At 38.5% G+C, this 23,865-nt stretch overlaps 1 protein-coding gene across 1 annotated transcript in view; it reads left to right on the top strand.

Moving 5' to 3' along the window:
• Positions 1-23,865, top strand: part of LRRK2 (leucine rich repeat kinase 2) — a 72,492-nt gene that overhangs the window by 4,081 nt on the left and 44,546 nt on the right. Inside the window, exons 3-14 of the mRNA XM_064142481.1 lie at positions 1,025-1,131; positions 4,650-4,738; positions 5,663-5,797; positions 7,378-7,512; positions 11,115-11,246; positions 14,779-14,898; positions 15,364-15,488; positions 15,889-15,968; positions 16,703-16,809; positions 18,448-18,577; positions 19,716-19,840; positions 21,920-22,053. Of these exons, the coding sequence (XP_063998551.1) occupies positions 1,025-1,131; positions 4,650-4,738; positions 5,663-5,797; positions 7,378-7,512; positions 11,115-11,246; positions 14,779-14,898; positions 15,364-15,488; positions 15,889-15,968; positions 16,703-16,809; positions 18,448-18,577; positions 19,716-19,840; positions 21,920-22,053 (1,419 nt within the window). The remainder of the gene's footprint in view (positions 1-1,024; positions 1,132-4,649; positions 4,739-5,662; positions 5,798-7,377; positions 7,513-11,114; positions 11,247-14,778; positions 14,899-15,363; positions 15,489-15,888; positions 15,969-16,702; positions 16,810-18,447; positions 18,578-19,715; positions 19,841-21,919; positions 22,054-23,865) is intronic.

A 23,865-nucleotide genomic window follows, 5' to 3' on the forward strand; every position in this document is an offset into this window, starting at 1 on the left:
GGAAATGGGCTCGTGATCAAGTTCAGTCTGCAGATATTACTTTTAATTCACTTAAAACATTTGTCTCTGCAAATCTAAACTGAAAGCGAAACAAAACTACTGCAGGTGGTTTGAACATAGCCCCTGTAACCAAGTTTGTGAAAGGTAAGAGAATTCCTCCCAACCCCTCTCATGCTGTAATTCCAAGGGAGCTACATCACCTTTTTCATACTTGCCAAAGCTGCCTAGATTCGAGCCTATGATATTCCCATATGTGTCCCTTCACTACCAGACTTGCAATTCCATATCTCTAGTCTTGCAGGCTGGAGGATTAGAATTTGCTTTTATGCTCTTTGGAAGTAGTCGTTTATGTTCCTGTTGATGGCTGTCCTGTCTTGACACTTTTGCTTTACATAACTCTTCTGCTGAAAACAGATCCATTTACACATACAGTTTTTGAGCCATACTCAGATTCCCTTCTGTCTTGACCCTGTTCTTAAAGCACATGGGCCTACTTCTGCTTTTATTTTTTTTTCTCCTTTTTATGTATATGGCCAAGGAAACTTTAATGCCTTGTTTTAGTTCCTCTTTTGTAAAGTCTGCCATATCTTGACTTTTGGCATTTCTCAAGTTAATTTCTTCTTCAATACATTGGAGTTTTCTTGCTCATCAATTAATCCTTTGTACAGATTTTGCTTACTGCATTTTCACTAAAGTCCATTCAATCATGTCAATCTGCAGGCATTCATAGCAGATTTTTTTCCAATATGAAAAACCAAAGAGAAACCTTTTTTTTTGTTTTGGCATTATTTAGAGTTGTGTCAGAAAATCATGGAGTTGTTTCAGTTGGAAATAACCTGGTTTACCTCCATCTTTTCACATTTTATGTAATTTGTTTTGCCTTGTGTTAATTACTTTTACTTTATTAATTTAACTAGAGAACTTTCCAAAATATCTGTCTTCCAAAAGCCAAGAATATTCAAAGACACCACTGAAGTTCCAAACAGAATGTGTATTCTAAAATAGCTGCATCTTTGTTTTACAGATGAGTTGGTCACTTCTCTGTAAATTAATAGAAATTTGTCCAAGTACTCTACAGAACATAGCTCCCAAGGATGTTGGGAAGGACTGGGATATACTGGGTGTTCACCAGTAAGTATTTTGTGTACAAGGAGGCGTCTGGAATGCTGGTTATCATGGCAATGTATATATGCAATGAAATATATAAAGTTATTATGTCACCTTCTAAATGGTTGACTGTTTTTATGGGTTTCCTTAGTCTTCAGAATAGAACACTCACACAAGCATGTATCTTACATTTCTGTAAATAACCTGATGGAGAAGATAAAGGAGGCTTTTGTCAAAGTCCAGAGAAGAGACTAACAATATCTCTGTCCAGAGGAGCAAGATTATAGATTTCCATGTTGTGAAATTAAGGTGCAAGTGAGACCAGATACCACCATAAAACTATTTATTAAAGGATAAAGTTGAACAAAACAGAGGAAGAGAGAAAGTGGGAACAACAGAGAAAAAGAGAAGAAGCAGGGAAGGAAAAGAGCAGGGATTATATTACCATCAGATGAAGATGGGGGGGAGAGAGAGACATGTGCATGGCCCGGTTATGTTCTGTGGAGTTCTTCAGGAGTTCTTCTGGTGGAGGTGCTCTTCTGGAGATGCTCTCTTTGGCAGGCATTGATCATATCTTTTTATACAGTTTAGATTGGTGAACAGGTGCAGCTCCCCAGGAAATCTTCCTGTGTAATCATGCATTCACAGGGATACAGCAGCTGGAGGCACCAGGGAGGGCTTCCGCCCCGTCCCTATGCTGCTTTCCTGTCCATACTCCAAATACATATAAGCCTTTTTCCTTTGGGATAGCTGATGTAAGGCATGCACATCCTGGGCATTCTAGCCAGGCTGAGGTCCGGGAAATCCACAAAGGCACTGTATCTTTGTCGATTTCCATCGCTGAGCTTTCAGCCAGGAACCTGTGCTGAGTGCGGGCAGGTAACAAAGACAATCTTCATCTTTGTTGATGAACAAGGGAGAGGTGATTTATGCTCTCGAAGCTTAAACTTTTATTTTTTTAAAGAAAAAAAAAAAAAAAAAAAAAAAGGTGAGATTGATCAGACACTAGAACAAGTGGACCAGAGAGGTTGTGACATCTCAAGCCTCAGAGATATTCAGAACCTGACTGGACACGTCCCTGAGCGAACAGCTGTAGGTGACCCTGCTTTGAGCAGAGGAGTAAAAATAGGAAACATCCATCAGTCCCTGACAGTGTAACTGATTATCAGTGTCTTCTGTTGTAATACAATGTCTTCTGTTTTAATAAACAGATACACAATGCCTCTGTATGTGTGTTCTTTACAGATGAGATGAATTGTAGCCATAATATAAAGTAGGATATTTGTCACACCTAATCTTAGTTGTCTGTTGTATTCAAACTGATCATCTCAACTACCTGTGAGGTTATCAGTTACCTTCAGAGATGATGGATTGTTCCATTACACTGAAGCGAACTGTGGTTTGGATGTGCTCATATCTGTCCAGTAATTGTTGAGAAAGCCTAAGCAACTTGTTTCTGGATAGCTGTGGTTAGGGTGAAAAGCCACATAGATTAGGTACAATACAAATAGGGGAGGAGGGCTTGGTTTGCTGTTCTCTCACCTGGATAGATTGCCTCATTTAGGGCTGATAATGGCAGCTGGAAGCTACAGCTTTGTAACTTGCCTGATGAATCTGCTTCTGCTTTTGTACTCTTTGCTGTACCCTTCCTTAGAAAGGTTGCTATTGTAATATCATTAGTGTGAAGATGCAGTGTGGTTTTTGGAAAGGCTTGTTTGTTTTGCGGTGGTTAGATCAGCAAGAGAATAAATTCCTTTGAAAGAAGCACTAGCAGGTTTTTTTAGAAAGCAAAAGTGGTTTTGATTGCTTTTCATGAGTAGAGAGTAATTGAGCTGAAGCTATAAGGCTGTAAAAGTTAGTAACGATTTCTTGGTCAACATGGAGACTTGCTAATTGACTGAGACTTACTCTGAGAGCAGAAATCTTGCTGTTCATTCTTGGGTCTCAGAAAAACTGCTCTTTGGGCCTGACCTTTCTCATAGCTATATCGGAGCCCATGCACTGTGAGCAGTTGAACAAAGCATTCCTTTCAAATTCAGACTTCACTAAAGGGTTGGGCTAGATGACCTTTGGAGGTCCCTTCCAACGCAGACCATTCTGTGATTCTGTGATGTGTTCATAACATTGCTGTGCACAATTCCTTCTCATTACTGTTGTTTTAGCCAACTCTGTAATCTCTGTCTGAAATCTTGGCAGGATAGTGTCCAGTTTGATACACACCCTGGATTTTTCAAACTATTTAGCATTATTTGGCTCTCTCTTCATTTAAATACTCAACTTTAGTTGCCTCTGGTGCAGCATTTCAGAGGTTAATATCCCTGTTTCTCAAATTGGGCCACCCAAAAAGTAAGGAGTATGCAGCTGACAGTCTTTGAAATGTTGGAGGTTTTTGTCATTTGTCCAGCATCACATAAGTGCTGTGTGGTGGAAGCTGGAGAGTTCTTCAAGATGCTGGTCAAGTTCTTTGGCTGGGAAACTGCTGCTTCTCTTCCAACAGTCCCTTGATTGTTCACTATAATTTAGCTATGGCAACAAACACAGAAGTATCATATGTTCCACAGTCTGCTGCACTATACAACTCTGCTTTCTGTAGAGTAATCCCCATCATAAATGTGACTTACCCCATGTAGAATTAATATATGTATAATTCATTAAAAATTAAAGTAAAATTGAGAACTTACACATCACAATTTTAATGAAGTATGAAAATTATTAAAAGGTCAGCATTACAGAATCACAGGAGCTAGAAGGCATCTCTAAAGACCATCTAGTCCAACCCCCTTGCCAGAGCAGGACCTCCTACACCAGATCACACAGGAACGCATCCAGGCAGGTCTTGGATATCTCCGGAGAGGAGACTCCATGCTCCCCCTGGGCAGCCTGTTCCAGGGTTTTGTCACACTCACAGTGGAAAAAAAAATCCTCCTCATGTTCCCCTGAAACTTCCTATGACTCAGCTTCCACCCATTGCCCCTTATCCTGTCATCAGACATCACCAAGAAGAGCCTGGCTGGCTCCATCCTCTTGGCAGTCACTCTTTACATATTTGTAAACACTGATGAGGTCACCTCTCCTCTCCTTTTCTCCAAGCTAAAGAGCCCCAGATCACTCAGTCTCTCCTCTAAGAGAGATGTTCCATTCCCTTAATCATCTTTGTGACTCTGTGCTGGACACTTTCAAGTAGTTCTGTGTCCATCTTGAACTGGGGGGGTGCAGACCTGGACACAGTACTCCAGATGCTGCCTCACCTGGGCAGAGTAGAGGGGCAAGAGAACCTCTCTTGACCTACTAGCCACACTCCTTTTAATACCCCCAGTAATTACTGGGGTAATTACTGAAGTAATTACTTCATTACTAACTTGAAAAGAAACATAAACTGAAGTTTCTTTTTAAAAGTCAGGAAATTGTCCTTTTTTTTTTTCTAATTTCTGTGGTTTTGTTTTTAAGGTAAATGTTTGATTATCAGTTTCATGCGTGTTAATATTTCTTTAGCCATAACTCTTTTTTTCCTTTTTTTGTTGTTCATTTGTCTTAATTTTTAGGCAAATTCTTAAAATGCTTACAATCCACAAAGGAAATATAAATCTCTTAGTAATAGGACTGAAAGCATTAAATCTACTCCTCATGTCAGGTATGTATGTTTTACATTCCTACTTTATCCAAGCCTTTAAAACACAGAGCTGTGGTATGAAGTGTTAGGCCTGATTTTATTATTTTGTTATACTATATAAAGTAATTAATATATAAAATAATAAGAGCTCTGTTTTGGATCTTTTTTACCCAGGTAGGAAGGATTCTCCAAATTGCAAAGCTGTTGAAGGACATGACCAATTAATTTTGTCAACTTATTAGCGCAGACACAGATATTTGCAGTAGAATAATTAAGTAAAATAAGTAAAAGGGTTCTTTTCCTTACTGAAGTATAAGTCTGCTGACGTTTTGATTTATTCCTTCAGTACTGGGTAGCACTTCTGAAAACAATAAATCAACTCTGGCTTTTCTGTTACTCTGCTCTGCAGTGACTTAATCTTACCAGGTACTGAGATTGTTCAGTTTCAGGCTGGACAAATGCCTGAGACAGTGAAAATAGGGTTTGCTGATACAGATGTTCTGATTTCATGCTTCACTGTAGCTAACAGGTACATTTCAAATCTCCTCTTGCTCTTGTCAGGTGATGTAGTCATGCCCCCTTACTTCTTAGTTAAACCTTCTACCTTGCTGTGGCTGCAGAAGGAATTTTTTGGATGGGTTAATTTCCTGACAGTTTAGTGAGTTGAACTGGTACCAATGGGTCAATTAAGCACAGTAGTGTGAGATGAGAGCGAGAGTGGAAAGGGGAAACTGTCTTTTTGGCAGTAATGCTTTTTGACATCTTGGTTTCATTTTAAAAAAATAACTACCTTAAGAGAAAATGTCCTATATGGAAACCTGAGTTTGGGGCATCAGAGTAAATTTTAAGGACAATATCAAAGAATTTTGGGTCTCAATGGTTAAAAATAGTGCTCTAATAAAAACGTTGAGAGCTGTTCAGTGCAACATCTCTTCTGCTATTCAGATGTGATTGCTTTCCTGCTCTTGGAGGAAGAAGTGGATGTGTTTTCCTTGGTATTTAATGCCATGCACACCTTCCCTACAAATGAAGAGATCCAGCAACATGGATGTAAAGCATTACACAAACTTTTTGAGAAAGGTATTTATATCTTGTACTTTATTAGGCTGGAAAAAATGTATAGGTTGCGAGGGGACTGCAGATGTTTAATTGCAATAAATGAATGCTTGCATTCCAAATTTTGAGTTGCGTATTGTAGCCATTCTTTGAATGAGTTAGCACAAAATAAGTTTTCCAAGCAATATCACAGATTTTCTAAATGAGAGAAATTGTAAAAAAAGTCAAAATGTCACTGCATTTCTTACTCAGAGTTAACTGGAAAGATGAAATTCAACAGTAGTCAGTAACGTTGGAGCAGAGAGTGGTGACATTGGATTTAAATTCTCAAAAGACATGGTTGTTTATTCAAGGACTGCAAATTTTAGTGAAATACAAACAATTCTAAAATAAAGCAGTGTTTGCACTATAGAAAAATGTGTGATTCTGCCTTTTGATCTTGACAATGCTGATACATAAGTATGTATCTGTATGATATTCCTGTTTCTTCTGGGAAATGAAGTCACCATGTATTGAATTCTGCAAAGCTTTTCAGGACCTGCTTGTCTGCTGGACAGTAATCCCGCTGGTGTAGCAGCCTTGCTTTGCATTGGGTTATTTGCTTCAAAATAATTACTGAAGCACTAACACTGCTACCAAGTCTGCTATACTCCTTTGCTTCAAAGGTAGTTTCCAAGTCTTTAGATTTTTTATTTTATTTTATCTCTTTCTCCCATGTTTGCCTGGGATTGTGTTCTGTGTTCCTTCCCCTCCTCCACTTTACCTAAATACGTTTGTCCTGCAGTATTTTCTCCTTAGGCTCCTCAAAAGATTTTCAGAGCATGCTTTTTGTATGTGCCTGAGTTTTACAAATCTACAGGCCACTCCAGGTACAGACCTGCTTATTTCCTTTTTGATGGTAGTGCTAATGCTAACAGGTTTTGAGGTGGCATGACCCTGGCAAGTTTTTCCTGCCTTTGAGCCACTTTGTCAGTTATTGTAATGTGAGTATTTGCCTAGCCTTAGCATGAACCAGATCTGTAAAATTATTCTGCTTACAAAATTTAAAATACTATTTCTCAACCTGGAGCAGTTCCCTTTTCTGGTTCATTGCACAGCCATGCATTCCTTTCAGTACAAATCACAGGAGAGAAGGATGGAAAAATGTTAAGTCTATATTACAGTGAAGGCAAGATATTATTGAAGTATGGAAGGAGCTCCATTAGCAAAAATAAAGTTGAGAAGTGAAATAAAACCATGCAGTACACATAATACATCTAAATAAATTTGGTTTTACTTATACTTAGCCTTTCCTTCACTTGTCTACTGTCTTGGTGTGAAATACTTGAAGCTGATTATGTGAAAAAGACTAAAAGACCTTTTTTTTTCACTCTAAGTTCATAGGGAAGCATTTAAAAGTCAGATCTCAGTTACACAAAGTCTAGGTTAGAGAAAGGTCTTCGTAAACTAGGGCTATTTGTAGTCAAAGGAGTCCTAACTGTGGTAGTTGATGTATATGGAGAACATCTGTGAAATGTAAAGAAACTGAACAATTGCCTTTTTTAATGTTGTGTCAGGATGTGAATTCTCTCCTCAAAACTTATCTCTCTTTCTTTTCCGTTTAGTTCCAGAAGAGCAGCTGACTGAATTTGTTGAAAGCAAAGATCATATGATCATACTGAATGTATTTAAAGAGTTCCCGGAGAAAGAAGAGGTGATTCTTCCTGCTCTTTATTCATTACATTCCTTGGCTGGTCCATGTAAGTTCATTGTATATGTTGGAAGTTATTTTTGGTTCTTCCTCTCCCATAGCATGCATCACAATGCTCACTTCAGTTTGTGGTTATCTTTCACCAGCTGTAAAAAAAAAAAAGCCAGGGAGAACTGGTTGGGAGTTGCCAGACAAATCACTTTCCTGTTTTCTTTGCAAAATACTGATTCATCATGTTTTATGGAAATTTTTCATAATCAGACATTCTTATAAAACTGAAAACTCTTACAAAGAACAGAAAGAGAATTTATCTGCTTGGAGGGATATCAAAGATGCACGTCTGGGCCGTAAGGGTCAAAGTTCAAGACTCTGCCCTGTATGGTTTTTAATGCTTGAAAGCATAGCATAATTTGCCCTTGGTAAAGGCATACTGGTTAACACAAATCACCTCTTGTTCATTTTCTATATCCCTTAGGAAGGCATTCAGGAGGAGCTACTCCATGATCTTGTAGGCACACAGGCCAGTCGGTCTCATGTCTGTACCCATTACTGGCAAAATCAGGTCCTGAGAAATGTATATGATGAATTATACCTATTTGTTGACAGCAGTTTCATCTTGTTGACTCAAAGTAATCACAGTTGTGACTACTTCCCACTGGTAGTCACAATTTTGGCAAACACTGAGCTGAGTCCTGCTTTTCATGTCTTCCATGAGGTACATAATGTTGTACTCCAGCAAGTGTAGTTCCTCACAAAGCTCTGCTCATGCAACCTGACTCTATAGGAACCAGGCTAGCCCCACATATGCCACAAAACAAGAACTTGTCTGGAGTGGCCCACATTTCAAGATTCCATTTAGTTTCTGTTTCTCAGACTTCTTACTGTTCAACGTTGTGTAAAAAAAGTTAGATATTTCTTGAGCCAGAAGTAATTTAGTTCAGGCATTACTGCCATTTTCCAAGGAATAGGATGCAAAGCATTAAGTGCTTTTTTAAACAGTAAATACTTACACAAAACATAACCAAGAGAAGGGCATGATGAAGATTTGCTTTAAAGTAGGTATTTGATACTCTAATTTTTGAGAGTGCTACAGTACCTGACAGAAACTATATTCCCTTAAGGCCATCATGGAAAAAATGGTTCAGTGTAAGTTCTCACTCTAGCTTATTCAGTAGTGAAGTGTTTGTCTCCTTGTACCCAAATGTTCAAATCTCTGTTCCAAGGTGACATCAAAGATTTGTACCTCACTGTGTCTTCTTTCACTTATGCTTAGGTAGACTTTATTCATCATGAGAAATTCAAGGGTAAGAGTTTACTTTGGTGTGGTACAAGAACTCTCAGATTTCAGTAGTTTCAATGGAATGAGAAAACGATTTGCTGACAACTGTCCTCCAAAGTCCATAGTGTAGAATGTGAGCCATGTAAATGGCAGTCATAGGCAGCTATCCAGCCTTCTCCTCTGTTTCATGGGGAGAAACAGGTACCTCAAGAGCAAATTTACCTAACCATAAGAGAGGTGAATCACCGCAGTGAGTGTTTGGATGTCTTCATCAGTTGTTATGAGAACCTAGACAACCAAGACTGGGTAGTTCAGGTTAGGTACGATCCAGTCCACCTTCTTTTTTCTACCTTGTCCTGCAAAATGTTGGCTCCCTGAAAATGTACCAATGCTTGGTTCTTGCAGGATTTAAATATGCAGTTAATTATACTCTATTAATGATTTTGAAATCTTCTAAATATTTTAATATGTTTATAATTGGCACCTCTGAAATTATGACCTGCTGTGAAGTTGAGCAATACTGTTTTGTGGAACATACTTTTTAAAAGGTGCTTTCAGTTGAGAATAGCACAAGTAAACCTCACAGAGGATCATTATTTAATTACCAGAGATATATTATTTTTAAAATCTCCTGCTGCTGTTAAAACACTAATTACCTTGAATGATACAGTTGTGAATATTCATTTTATGTTGTTTACAGGAAAGCTAACCTGTTGAAAGAATGATTAAGAAAGTTTATAGACCTCAACAGAGCAATGCTAAGTCCTTTGGAGTCAGTGACAGCACTCCCTTTCATTCAGTAGGGCCAGGATTTTGTCAAAGATTTTCTTGGTTCGTATTCTCTCTCATACTGTGGATAGATGCACTACAAGGAAACTTTCACCTACTGTGTGTTAAATAACATGACACAGTTTTGCCTTAAATTACTGTCTGTGGGATCTCTCAGTCCTCAGTAGGAATGGATGAATTCTGTGTTTTCACAGGCTCCTGTGAATGTTGTATTGGGTTTTGTATCTGACCTGCATAATAAGCAGTAAGCATGGTGAGAGGGACCAAGCACTGGCACAGATTACTGAGATGGGCTGTGGAATCTCCATCCTTGCAGATACTCAGAAGACAACCTGCTCTTGGTGGGCCTTCTGCTTAAGCCGTGGGTTTGGACAAGATGACCTCCATAGGTCCCTTCCAACCTCATCCCCCTGTGATTCTGTGAAATACAGAATATACAATGACTTTCAAAATATTGCAGGAGCATTAGATGAACATTTCTGTACCCTCAATACACAATAAGCACACAGTAGAACTAATTTAAGAATAACTTGGTAATTTGTGCCCTAGAAAAGAAGGGAAACTTAGAAAAACAGGAGTGAAATGAAATGAATTACAATTATTAGGGAAAAAATGTTTCCTAATTGCATGCCTCAGGAATATTATGGAAATATTGTATTTACCCAGTTGCAATCATGTTACAAACATAATTTATGAGATTGAATTAATATTGATGAAACAATTTCTTCAGCTTTAAGAAAAAAGTTACACAAGAATAGTTTGTGAGATTTCTCTTACATGCCATGATACAGTGTGATGGTTTGGGTATTACCCCCACACTTTAGAAGGTACCCAGACTAGTCTTAGCCGGCTCTGGGATATAACCGAAGCTATTTATTTACAGCTGGCACAATATCCAAGCAGATATTTACAGTATATACAGTTATAGACAGAAACATACAAGGTAAAAGTAATACAGAAACAGAACTCCCCTCCCAGAAACCTGAGGACCCAGGAGGGGCTCTCAACCACCCCTGCACCTTCCCCCTGCCCCTCTCAACCTTACCCCAGTCCTAAGGAAGAATAGAGGTTCAGCCAAGAGGTTAAGAAGCAAAGGTGAGTGGCAGGTGAGGTTAAGGAGATGCAGCTCAGTCAAAGCCCAGCCTGAGAGTGCAGCAAAATGGCTAGAGTGTTGTCTAATGTTTTGCTTTCTTGTTCAGCAAGACTCTGAGGGAAGCAGACATCATCATTGTTTTCCTTTCACAGCCTATGATCTACTTTTTCTCACCAAAACATTCTAGCCTGCTTCAAACTAGCACATACAGAATGGGACAAATTCATAGATATGAATATGGACTCTGAAATCATTTTTTTCCAATTGTTAGTAGCCATTAATATTTTCTATGGCAATACCCTAAAAAAAAACCCCAAACAAACCCCCCACCCAACCAACTGAAAAAAGCCACTTTGCTCAAGTTGCAAGGCAAAAGTGAAACGTAGGTCCAGTTTTGTAGAAGGAAGCACTGAAAGTCTGAATTAGAAGCCAGGAATCTCGTGGGTTTTTTTTCTTAAGAAGTAATTTTTGTTTCTGTTTCTTTCCTTAGCCAGCAATGTTGAAGTGCTTATGTCTGGAAATGTTCGCTGCTACAATGTTATAGTGGAAATGATGAAAAGTTTCCCCACCAGTGAAACAGTTCAGGAAGTCAGTTGCTGTTTGTTGCATAAGCTCACATTGGGTAAGTCTCAAAATTGTTTATGATCATCTTACTGTGACTGTGTAAGATTTGGAATTAACTCACAGCAAGTGTTACAGGAAAGAGGAGAACTACTATTTCACTGAATCCTCAGAGTAGTGTATAGCTCCAAGTCTCTAATGATTTAAACACTGGCCAGAGAGTGATTTCCCATTGGAATGGGCTGCCTGGGGAGGTGGTGGAGGCACCGTCCCTGGAGGTGTTCAGGAAAAGACTGGATGGGGCACTTAGTGCCATGGTCTAGTTGATTGGATAGGGCTGGGTGATAGGTTGGACTGGATGATCTTGGAGGTCTCTTCCAAATGGTTGATTCTATGATTCTATGGTATCCTTCTGTGTTAAACCATGGTAACAATGACAGAAGCTGCCGTCAAGGCTAAAGCAGGGGACGGAAAAAAAAATGAGACAAAAGAGCGGGAAGAGCACAAGATGAGAATGGGATAGCAGTATATAAAGTTACTATAGAAATGAATCACAATATCACTGAATGCTTGTTTTTGGAAGGGACCTCGAAAGATCATCTTGTCCAACCCCCTGCCAGAACAGGATCTCCTGTACCAGATCACATAGGAATGCGTCCAAATGAGTTTTGAATATCTTCAGAGAGGGAGACTCCACAACCCCCCTGGGCAGCCTGTTCCAGTGTTCTGTCACACTTACAGAGAAAAAAAAAATCCTCATGTTTCCATGAAGCTTCCTATTCCTCAGCTTCCACCCACTGCCCCTTGTTCTGTCTTTGAGTGTTACTGAGAAGGGGCTGGCTCCATCTTCTTGGCACTCACCCTTTGCATATTTATAAACATTAATGAGATCACCCTTTGGTCTCCTTATCTCCAAACTAAAGAGCTCCAGCTCCCTCAGTCTCTTGTAAGAAAGATGTTTCACTCCCTTCATTGTTTTTGTGGCTCTGTTCTGGACTCTTTCAGTTTCCTGAGGTCCTTGAGCTGATAAGCCCAGAACCGGACACAGTATACCAGACATGGCTTCATCGGGCAGAGTACAGGGGGAGGATAACCTCCCTCAACCTAGTAACTACATCCCTTCTGATACACCCCAGAATAGCATTGCCCTTCTTGGCCACAAGAGAACACATTGCTGGCTCATGGTAAATTCCTACTGTATTTCTTTTTTGAATTGCTAAAACCAAAAGATGCCACAGAATTACTTTGGTGATATTGTCCAGAACCTTTCCTCTCTGCAGTTGTCAGAGACCTATGCTCCATTTCTGCCATCAGCTATGGTGTCTGTTTTGGGACCCTTTGTGCTGCAAGAGTTAACCACTGGTTCTTGGACTTCCCTTGACTTTGTGCAGAAGTGCTTTTGTTGTCTGGGCTTATGATGGCTAATGTCACATCAACATAAGTGGCAATGTCAAAAAGGGGGCAACTCTGTACCCTCTCTTCACACGGTGATAACCTAATTTGAACAGTTGCTGCGTACCACGTAATAGAAATTCAGATGGAAATAACTATATTTTCCCTCCTCTTGCATACAAGAAAACCATCATTCCATGGCAGATTCCTTTCATCAAGGACTCAGCTAAATTCTCTCATGAGTTAGACTTTCTGTTTCTTGCAGCTGGTGTCCTGAAGCTACTCCTCTTAATCAAGTCAGTCTCATCCATTCATTTCTGCTTCTTCATGCAGATACTGTAGAGCACAACTGAGAAGAATTTTCAGTTTCCCTTCAGAAAGCCAAATAAAAATCTCAAAAAAAAAAAAAAGGTAGTTACTGAGGTATATTTGCAGGTTTTTGGCAAGAGGTGGTGTTATCTTGGTTTCCCATGCAAGGCTAACTGAAGGTATGCAGGGAAACCAAGCACTTCTGGGGACACAGCAACTCTGTTGACATGACTTAATCTTGGCCTAAGCATAACCATCTGTCTTGCAGTCACACATTTGTGGTGTGTGTGCTGAGCAACAACTAATAGTGGCAGTGAAGCAGCCACAAGATCTGTTTCTTCTTTCAGCAAAACAGGTGCCCTTCATCTGAATAAGGAGCCACTTCAGGGAAAGTGTGGAAAGAGTCATGCACAGCACCCACACAGTTAGTGCTCTTGGAAGTAGTCTGGAAGGTTTTCATATAGGCAACATGGCTTTCCAAATTGTTTTGATGGACACTTTTCCTAGGCCCATGTTCACTAGCAGTGAAATGGTAAAGTTAGTATCAACTATCTTCCAAAACCACTGTCACACTTACTTGCTAATCTGGTATGACAACAGTAGATTTGACTGTCATCTAAATTTTAACCGACTGATACCTATTTGGCCAGTCACAAGTCCAAAAAAAATTACCAATCAGAGCCTAACATTATAAATTTTGCAAGATAAGTAGTGTATTTGCCTGAACATACCATTTCAAAAGTACAGCAGGAAGCAGCAGTGCTGGTACAGCAATGACCACACTACTACATTATAAGAAGGGAAATATTGTTTCCATTTGATAAGGCCAGGGTTTTAGAAGAGTGATGAATCTGGAAAGGACTTGCCTTAGTATGTTCTTAAACGTTCTATTTACTTGGTCTAGTTGAAATGAATCATAAAAGACTGGGAGAGGTACTTAGGTATTGTGTGTAGTCAGCACCTATAGGACTCGGAACCAGAGCGGAGGGAAAGAAATGAGGTTAGCTTTTTTTTCTGTACATAATTACACTTTTGATTTTTGAATATGGGATACTTCTTAAACTCTTAACCTCATCTGAAAGGTTTGAGAAACAGATACAGATCTTTCACAGTGATGGTGTGATCCTCATTTTCACTACTAAAAAAAATAATCAACATATATAAGCCTTAGCTATAAAAACTGCATTTTGCAAAGTGAATTGCTGTGTTATTTTATGCATGATACTTGTTTTTACAACAAACAGGGAAGTTCTCTTCATTTCCATTCTTTTTCCAGAATTCCCTGTATTCAACCTATAATATAGAATAAAGAACAGCTTGTAATAAAAAAATATGTTTTTAAGATATTTATCCTCAAAAGGTAATTCTTTCTACTATTTCAGAATGTACTTATTCAGTATATGTCATAGAATCAACCAGGTTGGAAGAGACCTCCCAAGATCATCCAGTCCAACCTAACACCCAGCCCTAGCCAGTCATCTAGACCATGGCACTAAATGCCTCATCCTTGATCTGTTTAATGGGGAGGTGGGATGTCAAAAGCAGAGCAAACCAGGGTCAAACCACTTGGGTTAATAGGGCAAATCAAATTGTTACAGGAATACAAAACCAGGATAGTGTTTGCTTCCTGGCAGGAAGTCTGCAAGTCATACACTGACAGTATTTTTCTTACTCTGATGACAATGTGCAAAAAAAACCAAACCACAAAAAACCTATATCCCAAGTGTTTTTTCTTTGACCTCTCTTTTCCACAAATTGTTGTGTCAAGTCCTTCAGTAAGATCTCCAACATTTACTATGCATTCTGTGCATTGTGTGCTGAGAAACGTGTGTTAAATGCATGTGAAAGTCTATCTATATGTTTATGTTCACTTAATATCTTCTATGTTTCAGGAAATTTTTTCAATATCCTTGTGTTACATAAGGTTCCAGAAGTTATTGTGAAGGCTGTTAAAACATATTCTGAAAATGCGAAGGTACAAGCTGCAGGTCTCAGTTGTTTAGCTCTTCTGAGTGAGTAAATCTCTTCCTAAATATGTAAATAAGTTGCTTCATTTATCTGTCCACTTGTTAATTTCCTGTAATCCTTCTGAACTGCATTTCTTTAATGTGGAAGCCTTGGGCAGAATAGCTTTGACAGAGTGGTATTTCCTACATGCTTATAGTTTGTTGTTTTACCGTGACATGGTTGTGTTTATATCACAGTGTTCAGAGTTGGTAAGTTATGTTGATGGCATTGACTGACCTGTAACTGTGTACCTAATTTATTACACTATAGTTAAATTTGTAACCTTAAAAGACATTTTTCAAACCTGCCTTAGAGTTTATGTCAGAAGACTTCACTGTTCCCAGAAAAGGCCATTCCTCAGAGTGGTTTTTGAACCTAGCCAGTGAGCATCCCCATAACTACAGGAAGTTTAAGACATAAGTGTGTTGTTTTCAAAACAGGAATTTATTGTAAATGTTTTCTATTTCAAGCTGAAACAATATTTTTAAACCGAGACTTAGAGGAGAGAAAAGAAGAGGAGGAGGAAGAGAAGTTATGCTGGTTGGAACCGTGTTACAGAGCATTAGAACTGCACCGAAGAAACGTGGATGTGCTGGTGAGGATTTCTGAATGATGTGGGTATGGAAAGACTGCATTTTGCATTAAATAAAATATTTAGCAATATCATTTTGTCCCATATATCCTCAGGCAAACAAAGCCTTTAGGGCTGGATTAGATTTAGGATAAATCTTACCTTTTTTTCCCTTCATTATTTTTGTTCACCTCAACTGATTTCTGTTACTCCGTTGGATCAACTGTAGGTAGTTAAGATCAGACTTCAAACTGTAGCCATCCAAAGGCTGTTCTTTATATACCTCCTCTGTATACTTTTTGCATTTTTTCGTTTCACTGTCCCTTTGTCATACTGAAAAACAGTCAAAATACTTAATTTTTTTCATATATTCTCTACCAGCATATTTTCTTAATGCTTTTGTCTCCTCTCATTTTATATTTAGGAGTCTGCATGCTGGGCTTTGAAAAATCTGTTTCTGTATCAGCACAACCTTCATGAGAAGATTGGAGATGGAGATAATCAGTCAGTATTAATATCTTTTATTTTTGGAAAAGAAAAAAAATAACTATTAGGCCATTTAGGGTCTCCTGCTTCAATTATATTTATTTGTCTTGGTTTTTAATATGATGTAATGCGTAGTGATCAACAGCAGTTGGGAAAGCTTCTTTGTTGAAAAGACTAACCTTGACTCAGGCAGAATTGCTAAGGTTTATTAATAAAGGGTCAGAACGCAGTCTAATAGAGCTCATTTTTACAGTTCACAAGGAATTTCTTCTCCGATTACGAAAGGATAGGGAGGATTAAGATGCTCTTACATTAAGAATGTAAGAGCAGCAAAAATAGAGAAGATTTAAGATACCTAGTACGTAAAGAGTATGGAAACATGCTCGTTTTTCCACAGATGAGATATCAGGGAGTGCTGCCTCGTCAGGGAGAATAAGGTGTGGATGAAACACAGAATTCTTGATTAAACTACTCCTTGGAGTTGCCTAAAAATCATCCAAATTTTAGTAAGCCTGTTTTGTATGCTTTTCTGGACCTCAAGTCACTTGGAAAGCACAGCTCCAAGTGAACTCAGTGAGATTCACAGCCAATGCATTTTTGTTAGATGTTGCTCTGGACTCACACTAAGAAAGCCATGCATAGTCATCTGAAAGTGTAATTGTGTCACTGTCTTTGTAGTAAACTGCATTACAGTTAAAAGGTAACTTCTGTAAAATGGTCAGTGTGCAGTGATTTGTTTCTCTCTCTGAAAGGTTCCCAATAGACAGAGCGGTGATGCTTTCCATGCTGATGCACTCCTCTTCAAAAGAAGTGTTTCAGGCAGCTGCTAGTACCTTGGCAGTTTTGACACAACAAAATGGTAAGGGTATTTATTTGTTTTCACTTTCTAACTTAACAGAAATCTGTTGTAATACTAAAGTATATTTGTTGTGCTGCTGTAGAAATACAAGATTAGTTATGATAAGAATATTATGCTCTGTATTTAGTAAGAAGATTATTCCATGTTAAGAAAAAGTTATTGTTGGCTAGTAGCAAAAAGGGCATGTGGAAGTGAAGAGCTCTTGGCCAGTTTGTGTTGCAGCTGTGGGTTGGTTGGGTTTTTTTTAATCAGGAGACATGAAGAGTGTGGGGGTTCTGTATGCTTGTTTAAATATTTATCACACGTTTGAATTTCATCAAGTGCAGCATTTGTTGAAAATCATGTGAGTAAGGATTAGAGCCAAACAAATACCATTTTCTTGCTTAACACAGGATTGGAGCAGTGCAGTTGCCTTCGGTGAATCAAATTGTGTAGCAAGTTAAACATATGCATAACAGTCTTCCAGTTTGCTGCAGTTCTGATTGTGTCCCTAACACGGTTTCCTAACATTTTTCAGTTTGCAGACCCCTCAAAATTTTTCAGTGGAGATGTGGATCCCTGGTTAGAGTATTTAAGCCCACTGTCTGTTGGCCTGCTTTTACTAGATACCTTTCCCACAACCCTTTGAAATGGTCGTGGACCTCAAGTGGTTTGTAGACTGCACATTGAAAACCACTGACTAGATAGAAGGAAAAAGACTAGCAGTTAATTACCATTCTCTAGGTGAGAAAGCATTGCTTTATCACTAGGTTACTGAGCCATCCAAGTATGTAAAGCCCAACAATGGAAAGGTTTTATAGTTATTTATATGTAGCTATATCAATAAATTAATCTCATAAATGTATGCAAACTGTTGTCATGTGTTATACTAGGTATAAAAAGTTACTGACAGAGGGGGAAATTAAAAGCAAATTATTCTTTTCTTCTTTTTTTTTCTCCAAATAAATGTGCTTACACCAGAAGTGATAGCCATAAGGAAGCGTGCAAAAACCTTCTGACATGAGGCAATGTAGCATGAATTAACCATTTGAAGTGGATGTGCGCTGCTGGCAATGACAAGTGTTCAGGGTAGCTACCATGATCATGTAGAGTATTTTTATAGTGTTCTGAGCTGCATTAGTTACTATTGTAGCTACAACATGAATTTGGCTAGTCAATTTTTTTAAAAAATTAATTAACAAAGTAGAGTGAATAAATTTAACTTCATTTTTCAAGCCTTGTTTTACGGGTTAGAAGGCGTTTTTAAAGTTTTAAATTCTAGCTTTCCTACATGGTCACAGAGTGCAGACAAGAGGGAAAAGCACTCAAAAAATACATTTTTGAAAACAAATAAATCTTATTTTTTTTTAAATCCTCCTTCTCTTAGGTTAATTTTATGTGAGTAAAAATAGCAGATGTATTTGAATTTGTTAGGCATTTAGATATTATAATGCTTTTGATTAAGCCATGCAAACAGAAGTTGGCTTCTGCTCAGATTGTTTCTTAATCTAATTTTGACTTCCATACCATGTGTATTTGGAGGGGAAAAAAAATTAAGGGGGGTGTGTGTGTGGAAAGCTATCCATTTTGTTGTTTTAAAGAATGATACATAAATGGAGAGAGATTTAATTACAGGATGCTTGCTGGTTTGTGTTGTAGTAAATATTAGGAAGACGCTTTTGGCTAAAGGCATACATATGAATGTTTTGGATATAATGAGGAAGCATCCACATTCTCCTGAAGTGGCTGAAGGTGCCTGCAGAATTCTCAATCGTGTTTTCGAAGGAAGGTAATGTAATTAGAAAATATGTGGCCACTTCCAAAGTGAAGGGTTGTGAGATTCACTACTCTAAGTGATTACATTTAAATTATTGACTTTTTCACTGATACTAAAATTGGCCACAGGCTGACAGTACTGTTCAAGACACTGAATTTTGTATGCCCCGTAGTCATTTGCCTGGGTGCAGATGTGTAGAGAGCTGCATGTTCTTCCCTTTGTGATTCTTGAGCAACAAGGTTCAAAGACACTATCTCTAGGTAGTGTCTCCTCCACACTGAACTCCGTTGAGAGCTTGGAAATTTCCCACAGTATTAACTTTGTTAAAATAGCATTGTGTTAATGTTACTTTTGTGTCTACTTTTGCAAATGTTCTGGAAAGGCATGAGTGGAGAATCAAACTTGTGATGCATAAACACTGATATACAGGATGGGAACATGATTCCAAGTGTCTTGCCAAATTTTTCCAGCCTTCGCTGAAACCTTTCTGTATATACTCTAAGGTTTCTGTATAAAAATAACAGACTAAAGATACAGTCACAGAATTTCTTATGAATAATTTAATTTTATAAAGAAGAAAATCTCAAAACTTCCAACTCACAGAAATAAGGAGTACTATAAAATGAAAGAATAAAATAATCTCAAATGTTGATTAGTGGCCTTTGGCTCCAGCCCTATCTAGGAATGTTAACAACATTGAGATTATTATTTTTCTTGACATTAGAACATAACATGATTGACATTTTTCTTTATTCTGCAAATATCTGACAGTTCATCAGTACTTTGATAGTTGCAAACTACTAAATTAAAGGCACTAAATTATGTCTTTTCATGTATCCGGACTAGAATCAAAGTGGACAACTTCCCCACTATACTTCCTGTGTGTCACTGTTCTGGGCTGGATTGACAGTTTCTTCTCTGTAGTCTGGAACTGAATTAGTTACATAGACTGAATTCATGGACTAGCAAGAAAAGATGATATTTGCTGTGATGAAGAAACATACCGTAGTTTTGTTTCTATTTCATAGCTCAAACCAGATTTAGAGTGTCCTAAAGGGTTATCACACCGTGTTAGTTAAGGAAGGAAAAATGGTAGATTAGAAATGCCTTTTTTTCTTTTTAAATTTAATGTTCTAAACAATATTTTCAGCTTCCCTCATCTGGATGTAATGACAGTAGCTGTATCAGAAGTTGTAAAAGCCATGAAGAAACATGAAAAATCACTCTCTGTACAACTGGAAGCACTTCGAGTCCTTTTACACTTTATGATGCCTGGTGAGTCACCCAAAAACATAATCAGTGCAGTATTATACACTAAATCAGAGAACAGAATTAACTGTGGTTTAGTATTTCTTATCTAATGAGACAGCCTTGAATGGGACTTCGAAACATATACTGGAGTTCTGTACAGAGCAGAGAGGAACTGTAAATCATTTAGAACAGACATAGTGGATGAAAACTTTTTGAGACATTGAAGGTAACAAACCAAACTCATCACTCCTGATTTCCCCTTGATTTTATCAGCTTAAAAGCTCCTTTAGAGGTGATCTATGGTGGGAAAAGTGTGTACTTTGTTAATTCTGTATCTGCAATAGAATTTGGGGAAAGTTTTAACATTTCTTACCAGTTTACTGCTATACATCCTATTTGTTTCCTCTAACATTAAATGTGAGAGTACAGACATGCAGTACTGATTTTTTTTTTCTTCAGAACATCTTTTTGCAAGTATCTGTCAGCAGTTGCAGTTGAACATTTGCAAAATCAGTTAAGTCTGAAACTAGTAACTTAGCTAATATACACACTGATTCGGTTCCTTCTCTTTTTTGATTTACAATCCTAATGCTTTCCTATTTTTTTCAATAAGCAGCATTATTGAGCCTTGATATATATATATATATATATTCTAGCATGTAGGCAAGTCACTTTTTTTGCTAGTATCTTAGAAATGAGGCCCTTCAAAAGTGTAATCAAACAAAGAGAGTGCCAGATGGCTCTTGGAACTTGCAAGTTAATTAGGGAATAAAAAGTAATTCGTGGGTAAATTAGTAATTGGAACAAATATGAATGCTGAAGTGACCTTTAAAAGATATCTGGGAACTTTTTGTAGTGCGACTTGAATGCAAGTGCCAGTAAAGACAGGAAAGGTAAATCTGAAAGACCTTTCTCTGTTCTTTTATTTGTACTTATCTTGCACTTCAGGTGATCTGTGGGTAAACTTTAGCCTATGATACACTGCCAAGTGAGAAGGGGCAACTAGTTTGCAGCTTCTTTATAGTGTCTCCTTTCCAGAAAGAAGGGGCTTTCTGAAGTAGCTATCAGGAACACCAAGAAACCCCATAGCTCTCAAAAGTAATACATTGCAGTATACCTTAAGCGAAATTCCTTGGCATGATTTTGTGTTTTCACAGTAAGCAGTGAGCAAACATATGATGAAATCATCATTTTAAATACAATGTACTCAAACTACAGTGTACAACTGGAGAGAATCCAGACTCTAGCTACAGCATTCTGAAAATGTCGCAAGATCCCAAGCACAAATATAGGCTGGGGAGTGACTAGCTGGAGAGGGATTTTGGAGTGCTGGTGGACAAGCAGCTCAGCATGAACCGGCAGCGTGCTCTTGTGGCCCAGAAAGCCAACCAGATCCTGGGCTGCATCAGAAGTGTGGCCATCAGGTGGAGGGAGGTGATTCTCCCCCTCTATTCCACTCTTGTAAGACCCCACCTGGAGTACTGCATCCAGTTCTGGAGCCTCTATTACAAGAGGGATGTGGAGATGCTGGAGTGTGTCCAGAGAAGGGCCACGAGGATGATCAGAGGGCTGCAGCACCACTCCAGTGAGGACAGACTGAAAGGTTTGGGGCTGTTCAGTCTGGAGAAGAGGAGGCTCTGAGGTGACCTTCCTGTGGCCTTCCAGTATCTGAAGGGGGCCTACAAAAAAGCAGGGGACGGACGTTTTAGGCTATCAGGCAGTGACAGGCCTAGAGGGAATGGAGCAAAACTGGAGATGGGGAGATTCAGCCTGCGTATGAGGAGGAAGTTCTTCAACATAGGAGTGGTGAGGCTCTGGAATGGGTTGCCCAGGGAAGTTGTTGAGGCCCCATCCCTGGAGGTGTTTAAGTCCAGGCTGGATGAGGCTCTGGCCAGACTGATCTAGGCTGGAGGAGCTGGAACTAAATGATCCTTGGGGTCCCTTCCAACTCTGACTGATTTTATGATTCTATGATCTGAAATATGTCCTCTGAGTCACTTGTGTGTCCTGTTTGATTGTTATGTTGGGTTAATAATATTGGGTTAATACTGGTGAGAATACTAAATCTGTTCTTCTGAGAAAGGTTGTTTTCCACTGTTGCAGGTACAAAGAACAAACACCAGAATGGTTCTTCCAGCGACGTGGGAGATGCTGCTTTTGCACTTACAGTAAAAGTCATTAAGAGCCAGTGTCTGTTGGAGGGAACTCATTCATTGGTGCTCAGTGCTTTGAACAGGGTATAGTTAAAGCTGTGTTCTAATGGATTTTGTCACTATTTTACACTCGCAGTGGTGAATCGCTTTGTACGCTTTAGTTTCAGATTGATTTTTATATTGGTTTGATAGAATTAATCTTAACTCCAAAGCAATTTGGTATTTCTTCTTGCTTTCCATTATGGAGTGTGTTTTTTAAAAGCTTTTTTTCTTTCCAAACATACAATTTACATGGAATTTCTCAGTGGAATAGTTTATACATGAAAAGTCTTACACCTACACTTCAATTACGCATAGAACTGAGTGGTTTTGAATGTTTTTAGGGATACAGTGCCTCTGTGTTTCTCAGCTGTCTCCATTGTTTTCATTATTTAATTCTGTAACTTTTCTCAGCCCCTGGAGAGCAGAATGAGCACAGTGCCTTAAAAGGGAAGCTAAAAAGTGAAAATCTGAAACAAACCCAGTCAAAACAAAAAAAACTCTGGTTACCTTAAGCAGCAAATTATCCTTAAATCCCAGTGACAGGAAAGGCTTAACTTCATGGCCTTCATAATCTAATCTCTATAAGGTTTGCAAGATTTGCATGACCACAATCAAAAGGTAGCAAACCACAAAATTTTAGAATTCTGTCAGGAATTTTAGGCTTGACAAAAAGGAAATTTATGTCTTATATTTATTATAAGGGTCAGAGCAAATAGTCTATAAGCAAGAGGGTGCTAGAGTGCCTGAAGGGCATTTCCTGATCTGAAGATACAGAATGTAGGAGGCAAAATAATTTTTGCTTCAGAATGTATTACAGTCTCCAGTGGTTTGTGACCATCCTGGTTGCTTTTTCTCACCCAGCTGGTTTGCCTTTTGGGGTACTACACTATCAGTCAAAAGGGCTAAAAATTAAAGTATCAAGAGATTAGAGAAGGAATATGGAGGAAGATGAGTGACTTGCATACTTGCAAGTCACTGTGACAGCTATGCACACTTTCAAATCTGAGTCTTGTCTAGATTCCCAATCTAGAAGTGGGGGAAAATTTAATCACAAATACCCTGTTGAATTACTATATAACTAAACCCAAAGCTCTTTAAATCTTGATGAGGTGTGGCAATAATTACGTTGCTTCATGTCTTTATCTTTTCACATTTTCAGTTGCCACTGTGTTTATCACTTACGCCCATTCTCCAAATAACTCCATTTTTGTATCTTTTTAACCACAAAGGAAGTACATTTTCTCACTCTCCTTGTCCTAGCAAAATTGTGGTAACTCGTGAATGGTTGTGCTGAAACACTGAGGGGAAAACAAAACCATTCTGCATTAGAAAACTAGCTAGGGAGTATTTTCAGAATCAAAAGCAGAAGTCTGTTGGGGGGTTATGAGCAGCTGAAACTGGTGTTGAAAAGGAAATCTTTTTGAAATTATTGTTATTTCTTGTTACATCAACTGTAATTTCACATGCTTCAAGAACAGCAATCACCCGTTCTGAAAGAACAGCTCTAAGAATAAGCAGCTCTTCTGTTGCCATTGTAAGCAGAACAAACTTGATCCACGGAAGGAGACGGCTCAATTTGAGCTAAGCAATCCAAGCTCCAATTCTTTATTGAGAGCATCAGACTCCAAGTTACAAAGCACATATTTTCCAGTTAGGGTGAGAAGCACAAAACACGTACAGCATGCAAGTGATACTTTTTCCTTAGGCTTTGGTGCATCTAAATATTTGAATATGCATAATCTTCCCTAATTGCGGTTACTGTAAAAGCATTTTTAGTGCACCTAAGCATTGGAATGTGCCTATTCCTCCCAATTCCCTCCTGCTTTGTGCACAGCCCCACAGAAGCTGTTTATC

The sequence above is a fragment of the Pogoniulus pusillus genome, chromosome 4, assembly GCF_015220805.1.
Source record: "Pogoniulus pusillus isolate bPogPus1 chromosome 4, bPogPus1.pri, whole genome shotgun sequence".
NCBI classification, from domain to species: domain Eukaryota; kingdom Metazoa; phylum Chordata; class Aves; order Piciformes; family Lybiidae; genus Pogoniulus; species Pogoniulus pusillus.